Source organism: Typha latifolia, chromosome 3 (assembly GCF_019914945.1).
Source record: "Typha latifolia isolate L0001 chromosome 3, TyphaL0001v2, whole genome shotgun sequence".
NCBI classification, from domain to species: Eukaryota; Viridiplantae; Streptophyta; class Magnoliopsida; order Poales; family Typhaceae; genus Typha; species Typha latifolia.
The window spans coordinates 384,690-406,265 of record NC_133088.1 but is presented as its reverse complement, the minus strand read 5'-3'; the positions used below and the strand labels follow the sequence as shown (position 1 = coordinate 406,265).

Genomic DNA, 21,576 nt, shown 5'->3' with positions numbered 1-21,576 from the left:
CGAGTGATGAAGAGCATTTTCAGCAACCTTTTGCTAAAATGTCACGAATAATCATAAAGATGCTCAATATGTGAAAAATATGAAGCTTTCCATCTCTATTAGATATTGACACAAACCATATATACATTCATTACATTACATGGTAAGAGCACTTAATTAATTTATCAACTAACAAGAAAGCAGTAATTGATCGAAGAGCTCAAAATGAACGTGCCTATCTATGGTACATCTCGGTGCATGGTCCTGTTGAAAGAAGCACCAGCACCAACACCTTCACTCTCTCTCCTTTCACATTATTAACCAAATAATTGTTCAACTCCATATCATATGATCGATCAGATAAAGATAAAACACTCCGTCGAGGGAATGAGGTATTGCATGTTGATTCGAGCATCATCAATGAGATGAGTTCTCTTTGCTATGTTTCAGTACGTGTTAGCTAAGACTAGATTAGGTATTAAATAGATAGAACCATGTAAAAGAGAAGGTATTGTAAGCAGAGGAAAAGGAGCACCGTGGCAACTGCCGAAGACTATTCTATATATAATTTAGAGAAGACATGAAATATGACTCGGTCCCTCTTGTCCATATCAATGGTAGGATTATGCGTTAGCAAAGGGGGATTCCGACAGCGAGAAGAGCTCGATCGCGCACTGTTGCGTGGTTGCCAGGCAGAGTGGACAAGAATACAACTCAGATGGAGGAGACCACAGGAGGTGAAGCTATTTATGAGAACATGTAAGGCAGTTGGGGCATCATCATGTAGCTCTTCTCTTTCATGTGCTGCTCCTTTTGCTCACTCTTACATTTATTTACCTTGAAGCCGACATTGGCAAGCACTACGCAATGATAGACATTGGAGCCCCATATAAAGCATTTTGGGCCGCAAAAGCACACAATGTGAATGATGGATGATCTCCAAGGCCGAATACAATAAACATTAGTACAGGCACGGGTGTTCATGGGCTGGGTTCCCATCGAATCCGGGCTGCGGCATAGCCAGCACCGGAGCCTAATTTGGACCGGGTCGGGCTCTTCAGCTAGCAGACCCGGAACCCATTATGTAGGTGGTTTGAATTGAGAGAGAGAGAGAGAGAGAGAGAGAGAGAGAGAGAGAGAGAGAGAGACAACTGACAACAGAGGGAGATGGAGGGGAGGGGGTCGGTGGAAGAAGGCAGGAAAGATGGAAAAGAAAAAGGAAAAGAATAGAAATAAGGGAAGAATAAGGGGGCCGGATGCAGACCGATCTGCAAGTTTGGGCCGAGCCTGGCCGTTTAACACTGGTCCCGAGACTACTCGTAGGTATTTCCAGGTCCGGGTCGGCCTCTGCTGTACTCTGGGTTTTTTTCTTCGTTGCATCGCCAGGATCGTCTTCTATGGATTTCCACCGATCGATCTCGTTCAAGATTTACACCAAATGGGCGAGTGAAAGGTGAAGGAGATGGCCTTTTCTATTAGACATCCTCTCTCTCTCCTCTCTCTCTCTCTCTCTCTCTCTCTAGCCCTAGTTGGCCTGCACCACTGACTAATTACGGCCCAAAGCCCGAGCTATGTCTAGGCTGGCGGGCGTTAACGGGCCAGCATATTGAAGCCCGCCTCGGCCCGCTCTAGTTGGTCAGTGGGGATGTGAACTAATAGGTTTTTATGACGACCGCTTAACGCCTGGGTCAGAGATGGGGTCTTTGAACGACGCATATCACTTGTTCGACAAAATGCGGCAGACCACCAGAATGCACCCTTGAGCGATGATTATATGCAAAGAGGTATGTGAAGGCAATATGATCATTTCTATTGAGTTCTTGGTAGTCACATTATTTAGTATTTTATAAAATTATTTACCATGGATGTTACTATTCTACTGGTTCCATCAATCCATCCTCATCTTAATTAGATTAGCTTGTCTTTAAACTAGTACAACCAATGGGTTAAGAACGCGCCAACTTTAGTGTCCCACGTGTTATCAGATTCGGTTAGTTTTTATTTTTATTTTTATTTTTAGGAACACTAGGTTTCAAGCCAGATGTAGTTTCTGGTTCAAGTTTACGTCCACTTTCGTTCTATACATGTAACCAGAACAGGGTATTCAGAATGTCGAATATTTACGATATCATCTAGTAATTCAAGTTTACTTGAGAAAAATATGCCAATGTCGTTGAATAATGTGACACAAAGAGATTATATGAGAAACAATAGAATCATAAAGGGGGAATCTTTCTCGATGGAATAGACATGTTTGGTGAGGATCACATATTGCACATTTAAAACAGAGTCATTTTGAACTCATTGTGCCAAAAGGCGGGGAGGCAGGCGGAAAAAGGAAAGTTGGTTATTTCTAGAGAAGGAAATTACACACTCCAGTTTTAGTAGAAGAATGAAGCCTTTAAATTTATCTCAATGGCAAGTAGTGATATGTAGTGCAACGTCGCAACTTGGTTTTATGGCAAGTTGGTGCTCAACGTCGCAACTTGGTTTTTCTCAATACATCATGATGCTATTCTGTGATTACTATTGGCTCTTTCTTCTGAAAATAGGTTTTTTGCAATTGCAATGCTATATGCATGTGGAGTTTCTGATTGTTGTCCTTTATTCTGGACCAACTACGATATTTACTTGGACTCAGATTTATGTTTCTTTATATTGATTCACATCTCCGTTTTACTTTAATGCTACTAAATGCAGCAAACAAGAGTTTCTGTTGTAGCCGACAGTGTATCATTAACCGTTAGGCATACTTCAACCGGTATCTGCATTAATTAAGCAAATGGAATTGAATGTGATGCCAGTCTGTCATGTAATAGTGATAAATCAGATGCCAGGGTAGTGTATTCTGGCCAAGACATGGATCATGGGATGGCCATGAGTTTAGCAAACAAACTCATAAAAGATGGACAGATGATGTAGGTTAGTATGTATCTAAGTCTTTAACAATAATAAAATGCAAAGGAATTGGGGGCAGACAAGAAGCTTGTTAATTTCAGTAATCACATTTCTGGTTGTGCTATAATTTCATGACGATAGCATAACATTCTGCTTTTCCATTTGTTGCTGTCCATTAGAGGATTGATAACTGTCAGAGTGTTTCTGCTCAACTCACTTTTAATGTCTTAGTCAGTACTATAGTTCTGCTGACCATCCTTGATTTGCTAATGTCCATAATCATTTTCTGAACTACTTGGTGTGAACTATGAAAGAAGCATATCCTTTCCGACTACGGCTGATGCATTATTTCCAGTATTCCTATTGCATCTATGTCAATAAACATCACTATTTGCTTAAATGCATTTTGCATCGCCTCATCCGACCGTATTATGAATCCTTTATTTACTTCCTGTACTTAATAGTCGAAGTCTGTTTGGTTAGATGTTATATGATCATCACTTGTTTTCTTGCATTAGAACTTGCCAAAATATATGAAGTGTGGGAATTTCTTTGTTTTGTCGGACGATGGATATTTGCCTCCAAAGAAGGCTAAGGAAGACGAGATGGTGTGGACCATGATTCGGCTGACAGCCATTGTCAAATTACCTGAGATAAATTATCCATGACTATTATTGTATGTGTTATTCTGTACATATCTGTATTATCCATCTAAATGTGTCCTGTGTCAATGAAATCTGAAATAGTCTAACATTAGATAGCAGTTGGAGATCTGTTGATACATAATATCATCCATATTTGAATGAGCATTGCCTGTCTTAGATTTAACAGAATTCGAATTAAATTCACTACACATGAATTTCAGTGACTAGCATCTGACTGAGATATTATTCATCTAAGACTACAGTTTGTGGGGGGCAAAATTGGTTAAAATTTGTTGGTCACATGCATTGCACGTTTTGCTGCATCATTTGTCATGATAAACTTGAATAAGTTCATTCCAGTGCAGATATCTATATTCTGACAATTGATGTACGATTTCATTCACTCTGTCCTTGTGGTGTGAAACCACGTTCTTTTATCAACTGAGACCCTCCCCGAATTGCACCTAAATCAATGGTCCAATCTGAACGAAGGGATGTCTATTCTTTGGATTTTATGTGCATCAAATATGCCTAAAGTTATGCTTCAAAGTTGGCCATGATGGTAGCAAAGGGCTCTTACATTTTGACACTACTGACATTTTGAAGCATGTTACTTGTCCCAAGGAAAGTGTTGGGTGAGAAATAACATGGGAGAACACAAGCAGCATATATTCCTATGGAGAGGATCCAATTAAAAGTGAAGCATGCCTAATTCCCTAAGTCAACATTTGAGGTGACAGGGAAGAAGATGATTGCTAGATGAACCAAGTCCATTCATTTATATCATCATTGTGTCAGATGTTCTCAGGTAAAGATATTTTAGATCCTAAAATTCTCTTTTGATGGAGAGGACACAGATGCCAGAAGGAATATATGTCAAAGATCTTTTGATATGACAATAATCTTGATTAACTCTAGTTTATTATTTGGAAACGCATCATCTCTAGAGTTTCAGGTCCTTTGATTTAGAATTGAGTTATTCTAAACATTGTTCAGGTAATTTGGAAAAGCCTTATCATACACCAAATCCATCTGCAGCCCTGAAAGTAGAACTACTCCGACTAAAAATAATTACTGAATCCTCACGAATTACTAAAAATAATTACTAATTTGGAACACTGATATATGTAGACCTTGATCAGTTTAGTTACCTTGTCAAGCTCTATAACTAAAGCTTTATATCTAGGTGTACTATATGCTAAATTAGGCTTGTAACAGAGGCGAAGAGTGGTTTGGACTTACACTGTCATCAATTGCATATTTAAGTCCCTGAGGGACAGAGTGCTGACAAGGTTTGGTGACTCTTACTTCAGCAAGAGAATGCAAAGTCCACAAGAGTTGCATAAACCAGTAGAGAAGAATGTCCTAACTGACAACCTAAACAAGTTTCATCCTTGTACCTTTTGCTTATATGACCAGATCAAGTATATATTTTTTAGGTGTTTCAATCATTATTTTGCCACTTTAATAGGTAACTAACTAGGATTTGCACACCTAATGTCACATCTCCAAAGCCATACTTGCTATATTTTTTATTTGAAGGCAGGTGATCTTACATTGGCTAATGGCACCAAGTCTTCTATAGCAGTTGCATCCTACCCTTAGATTATCCTTGTCTTTTGGTGCCAAATGCTAACTAATACTGTCTCTTGCATGGATAAGCAATAGAACTTAGGTCATGTTCTTTGTCTCAATATGACTATGATGATCTTCGACCAGTTCCCTTGTATTCGCAAAAACCAGACATTTATGTCATTAACAAAGAACAGATATGGTAGAAGTCTTTGTTTAACTAGATTTCTTTGGGTGGTTTGCTTGTTTTAATTACATATTAATATGCGGCGGAGGTTTCACTAAACTGGAAAGGGAAGAAAGATTATTAGCAGAATAACTTATTCATATCGTTTTCTTCCTATTTTATGCCATTGTCTTATTCACTAGTTAGATAATTGGATGGATGTTTGTCGAACTTGCTATGTATTTCATTCGTTTTATTTCCTCTCGAGTCTTATTCTCTATCTTTTAAGAGTAGAATAACCACAAATGTGGTCCTCTTACGTGTGATCATTCTCTCTAGCTAGCTTTATCAAAGGTGATTAATTTTCTTCCTTTTGAATACTTTCTCAATAATTGTACCAAGGTATCATTCAATTTAAAAAGGTACTTCCCTTGTTTCTTCGCTAAGCTTTCGTTTAATCATTACTTTTCTCCTCACACAGATATATGGACTGGAAAACCCATTTAACCTCTTAACTGATAATGATGAAGGAATTAGGATCCCGATGTAGCTACGTTATTATAAATCCAAGTATGCTTTTACGCAAAGCATGACTTATGTAATTAATAATGGTGAAGAAGAAACCTCCTTGCTACTAGGAAAAGGAAATGTGCTATATATACAGATGCATGGGGACACATGTTTGTGAGTAAAAGTTTATCTTTCGAAGTATGAGTACAAGATATGTAATTCTTCTGAACAGCAATGATGGCTGAGGGGAAAGCAATTGAGAGGAGAGTTGGTCCAACCATCTCTCATTCTCCATTTCACCACCATGAGACCATCTGACCCCTCATACTACTTCATGGGGTCAATGCTTTTCGCAACTTCTATAACCAATCCGTATATCCTATACAGTTGATGAGCTCCTGGCAAAATCCCCTTATGTTTTATGACGCAACTCCTACGTCAAAGCTGACATATTAATAGTGGTGGCTTTTACTTAGATGACCTAGAGTTTTATTTTGTTATCAAAGATTACATAAATTGCGGATAAGCTGTTGAGGTGCATCTAGTTAAATGTCTTTAACACAATTCTAGCCGGGTGTAGTTTATAATAAGATTTATTCAAGCTGTAGAGAATTATAGGATTTTTAATGGCTGTTGAGAATAATATTAGGCTGCATAAATGATTTTGTGTTATTTGTTACGTTAACTAGACGACATGAAAAGATTTGGTCAGTTTCTTTCCACGGGTTACTTCTCTTTGCCTGCGTAATAACATGGAAGTTCTTTTAGATTGTCAGGGAATGACCGACCCTCCCCCACTCCCATTGCCAAACGCAAAGCATGGTCAAATGGCCATTGTCAACCCCTTAATTTCAAGTATGTGGCATAAATCTACTTGCCAATGATGAAAGAAATTGGCATGCTTGAGAAAAATATACTAAAGCTCCTTTAGGATTGAATCTTGAGCAAAAATATTCCAACACGTAAGGATGTAAAAAGATGACAACAGAAAAGCCATTACATCTTGAAAGGAACCTTTCGTCAAGAGGGGTGTTGGAAGAACTCTAAAAAGAAAAGAACATTTAACAATTCTAAAACCACCTGAGGTAATAGAAGGAAGAGTCTTACATGAATCGAGCTCCATCTGTGGGGTGTGTGTGTGTGTGTAGAGAGAGAGAGAGAGAGATTTTGTAACAATTTTTTATATCAGCTGTTGATATCCTACCGAATTTTTTTTTCTCAACTGTGGATTTAGTTGTCAGATTACAATGAGCCATCTTTTCAGTGTACCAAACTGCAAAAGGACACATCTTTCTCCCACTTTAAACACCTCCTCCAATCATTTTTTTTATACCACAATTGACACATATTGCATGCGAGGCCTTAAAGTCATTACATACTCAGAGTCTCACTAGTGCTTTGAATAATTAAATTTTGTTCTATCTCTATCTATTCCTTTTCGTTGGACGCGGCAAATTTAGCCTCCTGCATCTCCTAAATTAAATTCTAACCGATCACTTAAAAAATGAGATGAACACCGTATGCAGCTTTGCTTTATTAAAAAAAAACTTGACTTAATAGATGACTCACGAGGAGGAATATAAAATTTTTACCGTAGAATAAGAGAGAGAGAGAGAGAAAAAGAACAAGAAAAAGAATTCACTGTCATCATCGATTGAGTAGTGGTCCTTAATGTTGAATATTTGAACCGAATGGAATATTTTGGTTTACATTGGCATGTGGTCAACTTGCAAAGCAAAATTCCCAAATTCCGTGTGCGATCTGTCTTGAAAGAGATTGTCCCTCACTTGATTTGTTCATTTACCTGACAACTACCTTCTCCGAGACACGGCTTGGGTCGACTCTCACGCTTGTCAAACAACAACTACCCAAAACCTACCTAAAATGGAAACCGATGGCTCTCCGTTCCCAATTCTTCAAGGAGATGGTTCCCATTTTGGGTAGTTGTTGTGGTAGCTTGTTGGTCTATGTAAGTGGAGCAAACTTGATCGCGGATGGCTGACCGACCAACTTGGTGGCTTTGACACGATGTGTTGACTAAATCGACGAACTCAATGATGCAAACCACAAAAATCCCCACTCCGAATCCAAGCCACCGTGCATTCATCCACACCAAAGTCCACCCTTTGTCCTACAAGTCAACGGCCTAATTCGAGTACTTACGCGTGGGTACCACATTTCACGTGCAATTACCCGATAATAGTAACTGTAGTGCTTAACAAAATTTGTTTTTTTTAACAAAATATGCTGTTAATATGACATCAATTAGTAAAAATAAAATAATTCTTCAATTTTGTAGATAAGATTGTTTGTAAGTTTGTGCAATTGAATGCGTGTTCATTAGTAGTTGTCCGTGTCATCATAATTATTATTTTATTTTTTGTGATGCGGCTTGCTATCTTTATCACTAGAAGGAAAAAAAAGGGGAGGGGAAAAAAGAAGTATAAATATAGGACGGACTTCTCTACATCCTCAGGATTAATCTTAATTTGATAATGTTACACTTCAAACCCCTTTCTATTATTAATTTTTGGCACTAACTAGCAAGGTCAAATATCAAACATATAAGAAAAAATATATATAAATAAAAGAGAGAGAGAGGATATGAGCAAGAAGACAAGGACAAAATCCATAGGTGGACAGGCATCACTCAAAGATATCCTTTGAGGTCGAGAAATTAGAGAAACCAAGATGTCATAAATGTCAAATCATCTATTCTATGATTTGTTAGTCTTGTGTCTACACTCAGTCCAAATGAATAGTTTCGTCTTCAATCAAATATCTCCTTTGATCATTAATGTCAATCATCTTCGTCAATTCCATCATTCGTCAACCTTTATTCAGTACGTGTCCAACCTAGCTTATATTGTCTAAAATTTCTTTTTTCTTTTCTGAAGCAAATTATCATATATATATATATATATATATATATATATATATATATATAAAAATAAAAATAAATAAAAACTGGTAGAGTTAATGAAGAATGGGAAGGGTGGTTATCAATTAATAGGGGAGCAAAATTAAGAGGTGAGCCGTCCATCCTATGGGAAGCCCATGAAAGCCGCGGAGGGAATGAATGGGACCGACCGACCGACCGACCACTGGGATATGGTAAGACGACAAAATAGTTATGGGGTACTCTCCATGTTTTCAAGGAAGCCATCCATGTGATGGATCAGATCGCAGAAAAAAATTAAGGAGATTGATCACACACAAACGAACGGCTAGAAAACGAGCGCTGAGAGATGAAGAGCGAGAGGGAGAGAGTTTTTATTTTTTAAATAAAAAAATAAGTGTCGTTTTCGGGCTTTTGACCACAATTGGGGAAGGGGTGGGCCCAGGACCAGGTAGGCGCCAAAGCACGCGCGCACGCCACGTGGGACCCACGTTGACCTACGACAGGAAGGTCCTAAGCATGACGTGAGCCGAGTCTCCGCCTTCTCCCTTTAGATGGCGCCGCCCGGGCCGCGGGATTTCGGGTTGGAAATATTTTTTTGGAATTTGTAGAAAGTAAAGGGGCTTAAAAGAATATTACACAAAAGGGTCGTTAATGGAGGAGCTGGTCGTACCACTACCATGTCTTCGGCTACTAGCTTATCTTTAATTTCCAGATTATAAAAGAGAACCCTATTAAGATATTTTAACCATCACTTATGCGCTTACAAAGAAACTTGGATGCTCTCCTATTAGATATATAGTGGAAACTATTTAAGATAGACTAACGTTGAAAGTTAATCCAAGTCGGCTCCATCCATCTCTTTAATTTGATACCATTAATAATTAGTATATGGGGACCTATACCCTACTTGAGGATCCATCTTTGATTCTAGTAACTCAAGTTGGATTTATTTTTTCTATTTTTTTATGATCTCGGTGTGCTCGTTAAGATATGGAAATTAAAAAAGACAGTGCAATTAATCAGATTTACTTGCTACCGGCGAATTAGAAGTTAGGTATTACTGATCATGAGATGAAATATAACCACAGAGTAATAGAGTGGTCCCCCCTAATTGAGTTGTTATATGCCTTATTAGTTCTCTGATTTGGTAAAATTGCCTTTTGGGCATCCTAATTGAGAAGCTGTTGAACTACTTATGGCAGGTTCAATGCTGGATGCGTACATTAACATAGGATATACAAGTAGTAGGAATTTGGTTGTTTTTTCTTTTCTTTTTTTTTTCTTTTTGAAGAATAAAGGTTATATGATTGAGGGACCTAAGGGAGATAATTGAAATATCAAAAAGTGTTAATAGTGGTTAGAGAATCAGTAAAGCAGTGAGAGCTAGAAGCATTTGTTTTTCTTCTCTTTCACTCTCTCTCTCTCTCTCTCTCTCATAGATGCTAACATAAAAAGTTTTTAGGGTATATCATGTAGAAAGATAGGATAAGCATGTCCTTAGCAGCTCTATAACCTTAGGAGATATTAGACTCTATTCCATGAATAGGTTCTTGATTTGATTGCGAAGAATTTGAAGCTAATCGATTTGCTTTTATTTTAATGGACCATTAAAATGCTGTCCCCTTGTCTAAGGATGGAATTTTATTAGGAGGATCTTGGGATTTGAAACATGGATTCTAATTTTCTTAGTGTATCCACTATGAGATAACCTGAAGTTATTATTGGCTTGAATCATGTATATATATTGTATTTAATTACCCCCGCTATTTCATATGTATTACTACAAGCATGTACACGTGCCATTTTATATTATCTTTTCCTTCCTAAGAAATTGTAACAAATATATACTTAGAGTCAACAACTCTGTGCCATGATTTGGACTAACTAATTATCAAGAAACCAATGAACGATGCATTGGAGGGACTCAAGTTGACCCAAGAGACAAGGGTCCCCCCTAAAGACACATCTATTAGATATTTAGATCGTATGTGCCTTGTCCCAAGATAATAGAGAGGGTAAATAAAAGGATTGGACGGCTCAGATCTATCATCTACTACTTTACGATGTTCCAAAAGACAAAGACCTGACGTTGCGATTCTACTAACTCGTTGTTGACAACGAAGAGAAGATCAGTAGCGAATTCGTGAGAATATTAGTACAGTATTTAGTCATCTTCTATTTAGTAGGCTATTTGATGGAAAGAAAATTTCGTTATCCCATCGATCGCAGAAACAGGAAACTGTTCCCACAGTTTGTGCTGATGTGGATGATTTCAATCAATAATTATATGATGTGATATATCTTATTTTATCGAAATGTGAGGTAAAAATATATCACAAATTCATCTAGAAGTTTTCTTATATATATATATATATATATATATATATATATATATGTTGTGCTCTACTCTCTCTCTTCGTTTTGTTATATGATGTGATACTTATGTGAAGTGAAAATATATCATAAATCTATAATACGTTGTGCTCTTACTCTCTCTTCTTTTTATTTGTGATGAAATGAATAAAATGGTAAATAAAAATCATTAGGAAAATTTAATGTTGAGACAAACTAAATACCAGCCAGCATCACAGGTGACCATTCACCGTCTAGGATTGATCTAACAATATCCAAAATATAGCAAAATAAGTATGAGAAATAAAGTGTACAAATATGAAACTAACAATACAATATTCAATCCATTATGTTAAAACATTTTGGGTTCAACTAGATGCTATATGGATATGTATTTCCAGTACTGATAAGATCGTAATTTTCACAAAGCAAGAGTAAGTCCAAATAGTGTAAAGAATAATTTTAGTTGTTGATGCTGTTGCTTGCAAATCCTTGCGAACCATTGCTTGATTGACTTGGAAATTAACTACTTTTCCTTCTGGCCATGCCAAAAATATAGTCAAAGTTTAGCCTTATGAAGCATCTTAAGGGTTGCTAGACTTTCATAGAAAGTGATCACGAGAGATGGAGCCAATTTCTTGTGACTAAACTGATCCAATACTATTTATCCTGAAATGTTTATTTGGCACTGTGTTTGTTTTTCCTGTACTTAATTTGATTTTTCAGTAAATACTGTCAATAAGCAACAAAAAAGAGTTAAATATGCGATAATAAGAGTTTTTAATTGACTCCCTTTTAAATATATGTTAAAAGTACGTATCTCCATTTAATAAGGAATTATCCAAGTATATTCCACTATTAAAGCTAAAGTGTCATCCTTTCTCCCATCTTCTATCGCAGAAAACTACCTAAAAGAAAATTTATTAAAAAAAAATAGAATAATGTTGGTAAGTATGAACAGAAAGGAAAGTGTTTTTATTTTATTTTATTTTTATTTTCAGCTCTGCATATATACTTGCTTAGTTGGTAAATTTAGTTGCAATTGGTTGACGAGAGAAAATTTACACCTTCATCAATAGGTATAGACCTCTCATCTAGTTGTTCGCATAGCAAAAAGGAAAAAAAGGCAGCAAACCACTGAAGAAGAATGTTAAGCACTCTATCATTGATAGTAACTACTTTGAACCGACTCATCTCTTTTGCACTGTACAAAGTAAACAAAAGTAAACAAACTAATCATATCTCTTCGTACCCAAGCAAATTAAAATAAAATTCCAAAAACATACCTATGTAAAAATTGAAACAAAAGACACCATTCAAAGGTCCGATTCCCAAGAAGTCTACCGGTTTTCTACGACCAAACCCGTACAACACCCCCCAGCGGTTTTATATATAGCCCTTCTCTACTCTCTCATTCCTTTCCAAGGCCCCCAACAAAAGGACTCCAGTCTCCAAGCAAGAGAGAAGCTAATAGATCGAGGAGGAAAGCAAGCAACTCAAAAAGGATAGAAGAAAGAGAGATCAAGAGATATAAAGAGATGGCAGATGATTTTCAGACAGGAATATGCACAAATGGAGGCAACTGGTGGAACCCGGGGAGGACTGCCGCGGGCTTCGACGGTCCGACCGCCGTCTCGTGCTCGATGCCAATCGCCGATATTTCCAGCGGAGGAGCCTATGGATGGTCGACTGCCGGCGAGATGGTTGAAGCCAAGTCGCGATCGTGCGATGAGTCGGCCGGTTCGGCCTCCGGGAGCTCGGTTTCCTTCCAAGATTCCACTTTGCAGTTGCCTTCTCATGGCCTCTCAAGTACTCCACCCATGTATTGGACACAAAGCCTACTGTAAGTTTTTTTTTTAAAAAAAAAAAGACTATCTTGATATATGTGAGGTGTGTAAGAGATCTAGAAGTGGATTTATATGTTGGAATTTGATACGGTGCAGAAGGAGTAGTGGAAAAGCTGAGAACAGCTTCAACTCCATGCTCCAAGAGGATCTAAGCACAAGGTCCTATTTCCGGCATGAAGCCGCGCCGATCGAATCCGATCAAATCCACGTGGGCGGCGGCGGCGGCGGCGAAGAATCCGGTATTAACTCATTCAAGGATATGAACCAGAATTTCCTATTAGACCAACATCACCTGAACTCCGGAGGCGACGAGCCGCCACAGCCTGACTGCGGCGTTACTAATTATCACCTCTCTCCGGTGGTCTCCTACGGGTGCCCGTCGACGATGCTACAAAGCCTATTCGAGCCCGATACAAGACCTCAGCAGTCGATCTACCAGGCCCAGATGCCAGAGTTCCGCGGTAGCCCCGGCGAGATCTTCCAACCGTCATGGGCTAAATTCCCTCAATTGTTTAAGTCGTCGCCGTTTAAGCAACAGCTAGGTCAAGGTCATGATCAGATGCAGTTCACCAACAACGCTCCCTTTTGGAATGCATCCGGCGGCGCCACCAACGAACTAAAGTCGGGCTTCTACCCTTTGTCGCCGCCGCAGATCGTCTCGCAGACGTTTGCCGCGAAACCTGGCTGCAGTAACCTGATCGTAAAGGTATTCTTCAGTTCTTTTGTTTAATTTTATTTTATCCCCGTGATATTTTTAGGGTTTATTGAGTTCACCATAGATTATATATATTCCTTTCAATTATCCAGTCGAATACGGAAGGAGATCATGACAAACAAAGCAGCAGCGAGCCTGCATACAAGAAGACTAGAATCGAGACTCCATCACCATTACCCACCTTTAAAGTACTACACGCGATCTATGTTAGATTTTGATCGATCTTGTTCCTGATCTTTAGGCATCCTTGATAGCTTTTAAGTTTTACAAATTTGTAGGTGAGGAAAGAGAAGTTAGGGGACAGAATCACTGCACTGCAGCAGCTGGTTGCGCCTTTTGGAAAGGTACCATCTCTAAGTCTCTCTATATATGATACAACTGTTGCTTAACATCTTGCCTTCCTTCAAGTATTCTTGAGAGCTATAAGCATTATGCAACTCACTTTACAACTGAATTCGCTTTCCAACTTTACTCATAGACTGATACGGCATCGGTTCTCCATGAGGCCATTGGGTACATTAAGTTCCTTCATGATCAAGTTGGTGTAAGTATATATCTCCACTACTTATGCTGCCTTGACTTAAGTTGAAGCTTAGATCACCAACTACCAGTCTCCAATCATGGTATAATTAACACTCGGCGTTATATTCTATATCAGGTTTTAAGCACACCATACTTGAAAAATGGACACCCCATGCAGCACCAACAAGTACTAATCTCTATGACTCTTTAACTTACTTGGTCTTGTTTTAGATTAGTGGCAAGTTTTAATTAATAACATGCATCGTTGCATTGATTGCCAATGCAGGGCTCGGAGAAGTCCAAGGACGGCGGTGAGGGGTCGAGGCAGGATCTGCGAAGCCGAGGGCTATGCCTGGTTCCAATAGCGAGCACTTATCCGGTGGCGAGCGAGACGACGGCGGATTTCTGGCACCCTACCTTTGGCGGAACCTTCAGGTAGAGGAGTTAGGGTTTTGTGGAACAACGAATTTAAAGCAAGGTAGGGGATGATAGAGATTAGGAGGAAAGGACAGACAATAACATGAATTCTTAGGAAATTTTAGTAGTAGTATGGGGAGAAAAGAAAAGGCAGAAAGGTCCAGCAAAGGAGAGAGAAAAAAAAAACAAAAACAAAAGGAGAGAGAGAGAGAGAGAGAGAGAGAGAGAGAGAGAGAGAGAGAGAAGGTGAGCCTTCAAAGTTAGGCTGAGTTGGGACAGCTACAAGGAGAATGATATGAGGCTGGCCATGGAGCATACAACTTTGGAAGGAATAATAATCGTAGTATTGTATTCGGAGGTGGGTTAAGAGAATGGGAACAGGTGCTAAATTTGGCAGAAGATTAGGGATTAGTTTAGGGCGGGGGGATGGGGACTAGTTGTTGTAGTTGCTGAATTTAGCAGAAGGGAATGGGGAAAGGTGTAAGAGGAAAAGAATGGTGGGTCTTGTTCCTGTTTGATGTGTGTTGTGTAAGGGCTGGCACCACCACCTCTTCTTTCTTTCTTTTGTTTTTGTGTTTTTTTTTTCCAAATACCATAATAACAAGGAATAATTGAAGTCAGGATAGCAGCAAGTGTGTGGTCTTTTTGTTTGGGGGATCTTGCTTTTTAATTTGTTTATGTGTTCTGTAGATGGTAGTGGAAGTCAGAGGGTGACCCACTTGAAGACCATCTTTATCTCTCTCTCTCTCTCTCTCTCTCTCTCTCTCTCTCTCTCTCTCTCTCTCTCTCTCATCTCTCTATTGTAGTTTCTTAATTATATAAGAAGTGAAGGGAGGGGAAATGCACTCATGCTTTCAGCAGGACCATCACATTCCATTGAACTGATAGGAAGAAAATCTTATAATAGACACTCACATTGAATTTTAGTTAAATAAGTCTGAGGATAACGAACTCAACTAGCTCTTTTTTTAAGTTATATTTAGAATAAACTTAACGGAAGCCATCTCATAGACAGTGCAATCCCAAAGTCATCATGGCTAGATATTCAACCATCTCTCTCTCCCTCTCCTTTTTTTTTCCTTTTCTGAAAAAGAACAGCAAACACAATCATTTTGTTCTAGGGATCTGTAGCACTAACAAGTGGATAGATGAAACCTTGAGGATCCATATAAATTTCAGGAGTAAATACCTAATCATTATCACATTACCTTGTAAATGTCCACTGCCTGGATCTGCTACTCCAAACAATTGTGGACAAAGATATAAGTACATTCCTTTGGTCTTACCTGCACTCATTGAAGGGCTCTGGGTGCAGGGCATATGGATTTGTCTGCATACCACAGAGAATTGACTTTTTTTCTGGTACTGCATAGTGTGAAACTTTATCATATGTTAGGATTTATCTAAATATGTTGGGCTTTTGCAAATTTCAAGAATGTTCTGGCCTTGGTTAAATTTCTAAAGACCACAGAAGCCCATAATTTTGAGGCCCATTTACGCCTGATAACCAAAGGCAAGCCCAAAAAGCGAGCCGACTGTTACTCAATCGTTTCCTCATGGGCCAAAAGCTAAGCCCGATATGAGCCCCATCCAATGAGCCTAATCAATGCAAGCAACAAAAAGCCTCCACTCCTGAAGCAAATTCCATAGAGCCGAAACCTTACTGTAAGGTTGTCCTCAGAGCCGAAACCTTTACTGTAAGATTTATTTTTTTTTAGAGAGAAAGCCCTGCATGTTAATTTATTAATTTCCAAGAGTTACATCAGTAGAGCTTAGTACACACAGAGAAAGAATAGAGCAATGACTCTTTGATACAAGCCATATATTTTGCCTATAATAGACAGTACAACATTTTAAAATAAAGCATCAAGCCCATAACACGATAGAAAATTTAAATAAAAAAATAACCCAAAAAATTCTCGGGAGCAAAAAGCCTCGAGTCAGCGGGTCTAAAAATTCTCTAAGGTAATAACATCGAAAATCACCCACCTAAAACAAGTTAAAGAAAAAAATTGTACAACCCTCTAAATTTACAAGGGCAAAATAAAATAACACAACTATGGACCTCAAAAAGCACGACATCTAGGACCAAACAACGTTAGAAGGTCATTGGAAATATAGATGCCGACAAGCATAGGCTACTACTATGGAAGGGTCTTGGACCCTTTCCTAATCCAAAGTAGCCACACCAACTTGGCATGCCGGTGATGCCAAAAGATAGATGGGGTCCAAAGAGGTCAGTGATAGTGCTACCGCAACAACCAATTAACGCAAAGAAGGGGGAAAGGGAGGGGGATGTGGAAATGACTTGATTGAACCTATCCTTCGAGAGGTAAAGGAGATGGAAGGGGCAATGTGGTCAGATCTGGCGATGGGAGTAGTGAAGGGCAAGGGCAACGACCTTCGATCCGGTGAAGGTGGGGAGAAGATCTCAAAGAAGAGCGGCGACGAGGAAGGAAACAATGGCAGCAGCTTTGAGGGGGTTTCTTGCGGCGGTGAGAAGTGATTTTGGGAAGCAACGGTGGTGGGCACGGTGAGGGGCGACGACAGCATGCTGAGAGGAAAGACACCTCAAGGGTAAAAGGAAGAGGAGGAAGAAAAAGAAAAAGGGGAATAGAAAAATAAGAGTTCTCCCTTCCCCTTGCCCATTGCCTAAGGGAGGGAGAGCGAAAGAAACCAACAGAGGGGAGAATCACTTCTAGGCCGGGGAAAAGGAAAAACTAGTTTTATTCATGTGGAATATGGATACGCCCTTGAGATAGGGACGGATTTTTGGCAAGTCTGGAATATACTACTAAGTCAAGCATCTTAAATATTGAGGAGTAATCCAATAGTTTTATACAACAATAACATAAGAACAAACTTTATATATCAACCTATGTATTAAGGCAACTTAAATATCAAACCTCACTGGTTCCAGAATATACGAAGCCCCACAATTACTACACAATTACCATGACACACCACGAAATGGCAGAACAAGGAGACTGTACCAAAGGTAGGTAGAAATATAAATGACTTTGTTATGAAAAGTAGGTCAGGCAGATCCCTTGAGCTTTTTCGCAATGGAAGCAAAGTATTTGCCCTGATGGAAGGCTTGCTCCAGTTCAAGCTCAGTTGGCAATCTTGAACCATCACCAGCAAAAGTACCGGCACCATAAGGACTGCCTCCCTTCACTTTATCCATTTCGAACATCCCAGCTCCAAAAGTGTAACCAATGGGCACAAAGATCATTCCGTGATGAGCCAATTGAGTAATGGCTGTCAACCTAAAGAAAATATACTGGCGATCAGTTATTTTTTAAGATCATAATAGGTCAGCTAACTACACACAGACCTGCAAGTTGAGAATATTGAAATCCTCATTATCGGTTAGTCCTCATTGAAAACAATTTTAAAATTGTCCAAACTCTCAAGTTGAGGTTTCCATTGTCAACCAATAAGGGCGGAGGATGGAAATCACAGAAGAGAAGTAGCTCAGCACAATGTGAAACTTGGTTTTTAGATAAGATATTAATATTCATCCAGTTGCTCGAAAAAGAATCTAGTTTTACTCTATAGAGTGATTATCATGTGAATATATATGAGTTATTTGTAAGTTTATAACATTGTTCAACTGAAAGAAAGTTAAGCAATTTCATATGAAAACTTATGTAATTAAATGCAAAAATAACTTACGGGGTAGTCTCTTGTCCACCGCCTTGTGAACCAGTGCTATAGAAAATTCCAGCAGGCTTGCCAGCAAGCTGCTGGGTTCTCCAGAGGCCACCAGTTGCATCAAGAAATGCTTTGAATTGCGCAGCCATCATACCAAACCTAGTTGGAAACCCAAACAGGAGCCCATCAGCCTCAGCAAGTTCATTTGGTGTGATAATGGGTGTCTCACTCTTAGGAGGTGCACTCATCTTTGCAAGAACTTCAACTTGGAGTGTTTCAGGTACCTGCTCAACCAAAGTTGAGATTTCAGTAAAAGGAGATGCTCAAAAGCTATGCACTTCATTGAACTTCGGAATGGCTAATGCACAATCGAGTTCCAAATCTTTTTAAAACCAAAAAGGGAAAACAGATGGAAGAGGAAACCAATATGATAATTTTCATTCCATTTTATGCAGTTCCAGGGCAGCAAGACAGTTAAGAACCTTCAGTCACTAGCAGGATATAGAGCTGCAATCACTTCTTAATAATCTACACCTGAAGCACAATAATCTTACAACTCAGAACCCTTTTCTGTTATCTGGCATTATGAAGTCAAACAGATTCCGATGCAAGTCCTCCAATAGGTAGAACTAAGCTCTTCGTAGAAAATTAATCAATCACCACACAAGCAGTACTAGATGAGATTATCAAGTGTGAATGAGAATAGAAATAAAAGCACATCTTCAGCATTCAGATGCAATGCTCATTTCCTATCAAAAGAGTACAGTTTATATAATGATCTCTATATGTTAGAGAAGTTTCTTCTTCTTGGAAAGGCATAGCAATTGGTGCTAAAATGCCCATCAGCATATGAAATCCTGAAATGGCATTAATATAATATCACCAGAGATGAAAGGTCAAACCTGCCACAGTTTAGCTTCAACTCCTTCAACAGATAAGGCACCTTTCTTTATCTCTTCTGCTAATTTCTCAACATGCCCATACATAGAGTAGTACCTGTAGAAGCATTAGTAATCAATACATATTATTCCAATGGAGAAATCTTTCAATAACAAATAAGGATGAGTACATTGCAAGGAAAACAATAAATCCTTTTAACACAACATCATGATGACTGATTTTCTTGCTTTCAGATTATCTCCATGACTTGAGTAGCATGTGCGGCATGAGTGGACATAATATATAATAGACAAGATAGTGACATCAAACAATGAATAATATGAACAAAATCAGATACACAAAATAGGAAATTTCCCTTTAAGAGTGAAGCTGATCAATCAATTCATTTTAAGCTTGGTATAAGAAAAGCAAAGTAAAGTGAAAGATCCAATTCAGGTTTAAAGTTAATTAACATTTTCGATCTGCGTCTCAGTAAACATTGTCAAAAAGAAAGCTAGGATGCTGCATCTTGGCTTAACTGCAAGAGATGGTAAAAGATACGTGGTTAAATTTTAGGGGCATACTCAAAGAACAAAGGCATGCAAATTTTGCTAGTCAATTGAAGAAAGAGAAGAAGTGAAAATGCTTATATTAGAGCAAAGTTGCACATGCTCTCCTTTCTACAAATGATCTGCAGTAAACTAATAGAAGAAAGAAGAGGAAAAGCCCATCAACTATATTTGTTAGAAAGTTTATGTTCCTAAAAGATATAATTCTTATGGTCCATTAGTTAATAAAAATGATATTGCATCAACAGGTGTGCAGTGTTTGTTTATAATGAGAACATATGGAAAAACAAACTCGGTGTTTTAAATCATCCAACTACGAAACAGAAATGATTGAAATGGCTTTGAAATATCAATACTGGAAAACAGAAGGATATTCATAGGGATAATATGACGCTAGAAAGCAGTGAGATAGGAGATTTCTGGTAGGAGATCAACATCATTTAAAAAATGACATGCATGAGCAATATAAACTAATGACATGCACGAGCAATCTCAACTCCTCTAATGGAAGGCAAATACAGAGCGGACAACAAAGAAAGGCCCTACCACTAAGTCATAGACCATCCAGAAGATCAATTAGTAAGAAGCATAAACCTACCATTCTGATGGAGACCTTGACACCTTGTGCTTCAATACCCAACATATCTAAACAACTAAATCAAATAAAGTTAAAAGTAAAAAAAGATTCGGATTTCATCTTTTCTTCCCTTTGTCGAATTCTTTATTGATTAGTTCGCAGTAGTGGGGTTCTCCAAGCACAATGTGCTGGAATTAGAATAAAAATTTGAAAATTTCAAAGCAAATTATAGTTTCCATCTCTTAAAAAGCATCAGAAAATTACACGTGCAAGTCAAAATAATAACTTGAAGGAAAAGAGCATCCCAGTAATTTGTATTTTCCTTTAAAATTAACTGCGGAATGACTTCGAAAATACCTCTATGAAAACTCAGAGAAAATCAGGTACCCCTGGATTAATCCAAACAACAAAGGTAGATATCGATCGACATACCCTAGACACAACCAATTGCACTAATCCAGATATCAATTCGTTAAATCAACACTTAAGAAGCGTAAATAAGTTATTTACTCCATGAAGCATCACGCGGAAAGGCCCAGGGAAGTTGAGAGAGATCAGAAGAGAGAGAGATTTAAGAGATGGGTATTGGGAATTGCTTACACAATATAGAGTTTGGTCGCCATTAATGAAGATTTTGGAGCTTCGATCGCTCGGTCGGGGTCGAAAAATTTGAGAGAGAGAGAGAGAGAGAGAGAGAGAGAGAGAGAGAGAGCAGAAAAGAAGCTCTATCTGTTTTTCTTTTTTTTTTTTTCCGTTACCTTTTCGAGGGAACGGAAAGGGTTGGTGCGATTTATAATAAGGAGGTCTGGTTTGACCTTCGTAACTAGTTTAGTTTCAGAAAGGCTTCTAGAAGCTTCAGTATTCCCTAAAACCTAATTATCATGGTTAATTAATTAGAAATTAGTGCGTGGATTTCTTTCTTGATGTTGATGCCAACCATCATCAGCTATGTCTCACATCATAGATGCATCACCCCTACCTACCATTGCTTGCTCTGAAAAGATCGTCTCAGATTCAGGAAGGAGGAATTGAATTCATATTAGTTTAATTTATCATATAAACTTTAAAGAATCACATTCAAGTATCTCAGTCGCAATAGGAGTCCATTATACTCTTTCTTCTGATTTTATTCCATGATTTTAAGAAAGCAAGACGACCACGGTTTAGGAGGAAAGATTGACTCGTGAGTTGTGAACTAAGTCACGTTTCAATCTTTGGTCGAACCAGCTCATAATGAGCCCCACTTAGCTTGTCATCAGGCTTGAACACTAAGCAACACCACCGTACTATGATTCACCTCACTTGATCTCCTTAGAGTTGTTAGATTTGTTTGCCTAATATTTCATTAAGTGAGTCTTAATGCATGCTTG

The 21,576-nt window shown here is 38.4% G+C and overlaps 2 protein-coding genes and 1 long non-coding RNA gene across 5 annotated transcripts; 2 read left to right on the top strand and 1 right to left on the bottom strand.

The window, feature by feature from the left end:
• The first annotated feature begins 1,062 nt into the window (after positions 1-1,062).
• Positions 1,063-3,640, top strand: LOC140784606 (uncharacterized). Its single transcript, XR_012108294.1, has 2 exons — positions 1,063-1,763; positions 3,396-3,640. It is a non-coding gene; the product is annotated as an uncharacterized lncRNA (long non-coding RNA).
• Positions 3,641-12,428: 8,788 nt separating this feature from the next.
• Positions 12,429-15,144, top strand: LOC140785027 (transcription factor bHLH112-like). 2 transcript variants are annotated; one of them, XM_073132717.1, is made up of 7 exons: positions 12,429-12,866; positions 12,967-13,576; positions 13,678-13,773; positions 13,864-13,929; positions 14,064-14,129; positions 14,244-14,294; positions 14,394-15,144. In XM_073132717.1, exons 1-7 carry the CDS (start codon positions 12,562-12,564, stop codon positions 14,544-14,546), a joined length of 1,347 nt encoding a protein of 448 aa, XP_072988818.1. In that variant the 5' UTR covers positions 12,429-12,561; the 3' UTR covers positions 14,547-15,144. The 2 variants fall into 2 exon arrangements, with proteins under 2 accessions (XP_072988818.1, XP_072988817.1); XM_073132716.1 differs by lacking the exon at positions 13,678-13,773 and having other exon boundaries at positions 12,450-12,866.
• Positions 15,145-17,313: 2,169 nt separating this feature from the next.
• LOC140784374 (NAD(P)H dehydrogenase (quinone) FQR1) lies at positions 17,314-21,031 on the bottom strand. 2 transcript variants are annotated; one of them, XM_073131756.1, is made up of 4 exons: positions 20,807-21,031; positions 19,084-19,177; positions 18,203-18,465; positions 17,314-17,793 (listed from the first exon to the last, which is right to left on the bottom strand). In XM_073131756.1, exons 1-4 carry the CDS (start codon positions 20,827-20,829, stop codon positions 17,562-17,564), a joined length of 612 nt encoding a protein of 203 aa, XP_072987857.1. In that variant the 5' UTR covers positions 20,830-21,031; the 3' UTR covers positions 17,314-17,561. The 2 variants fall into 2 exon arrangements, with proteins under 2 accessions (XP_072987857.1, XP_072987858.1); XM_073131757.1 differs by lacking the exon at positions 20,807-21,031 and adding an exon at positions 20,564-20,582.
• Positions 21,032-21,576: the final 545 nt, after the last annotated feature.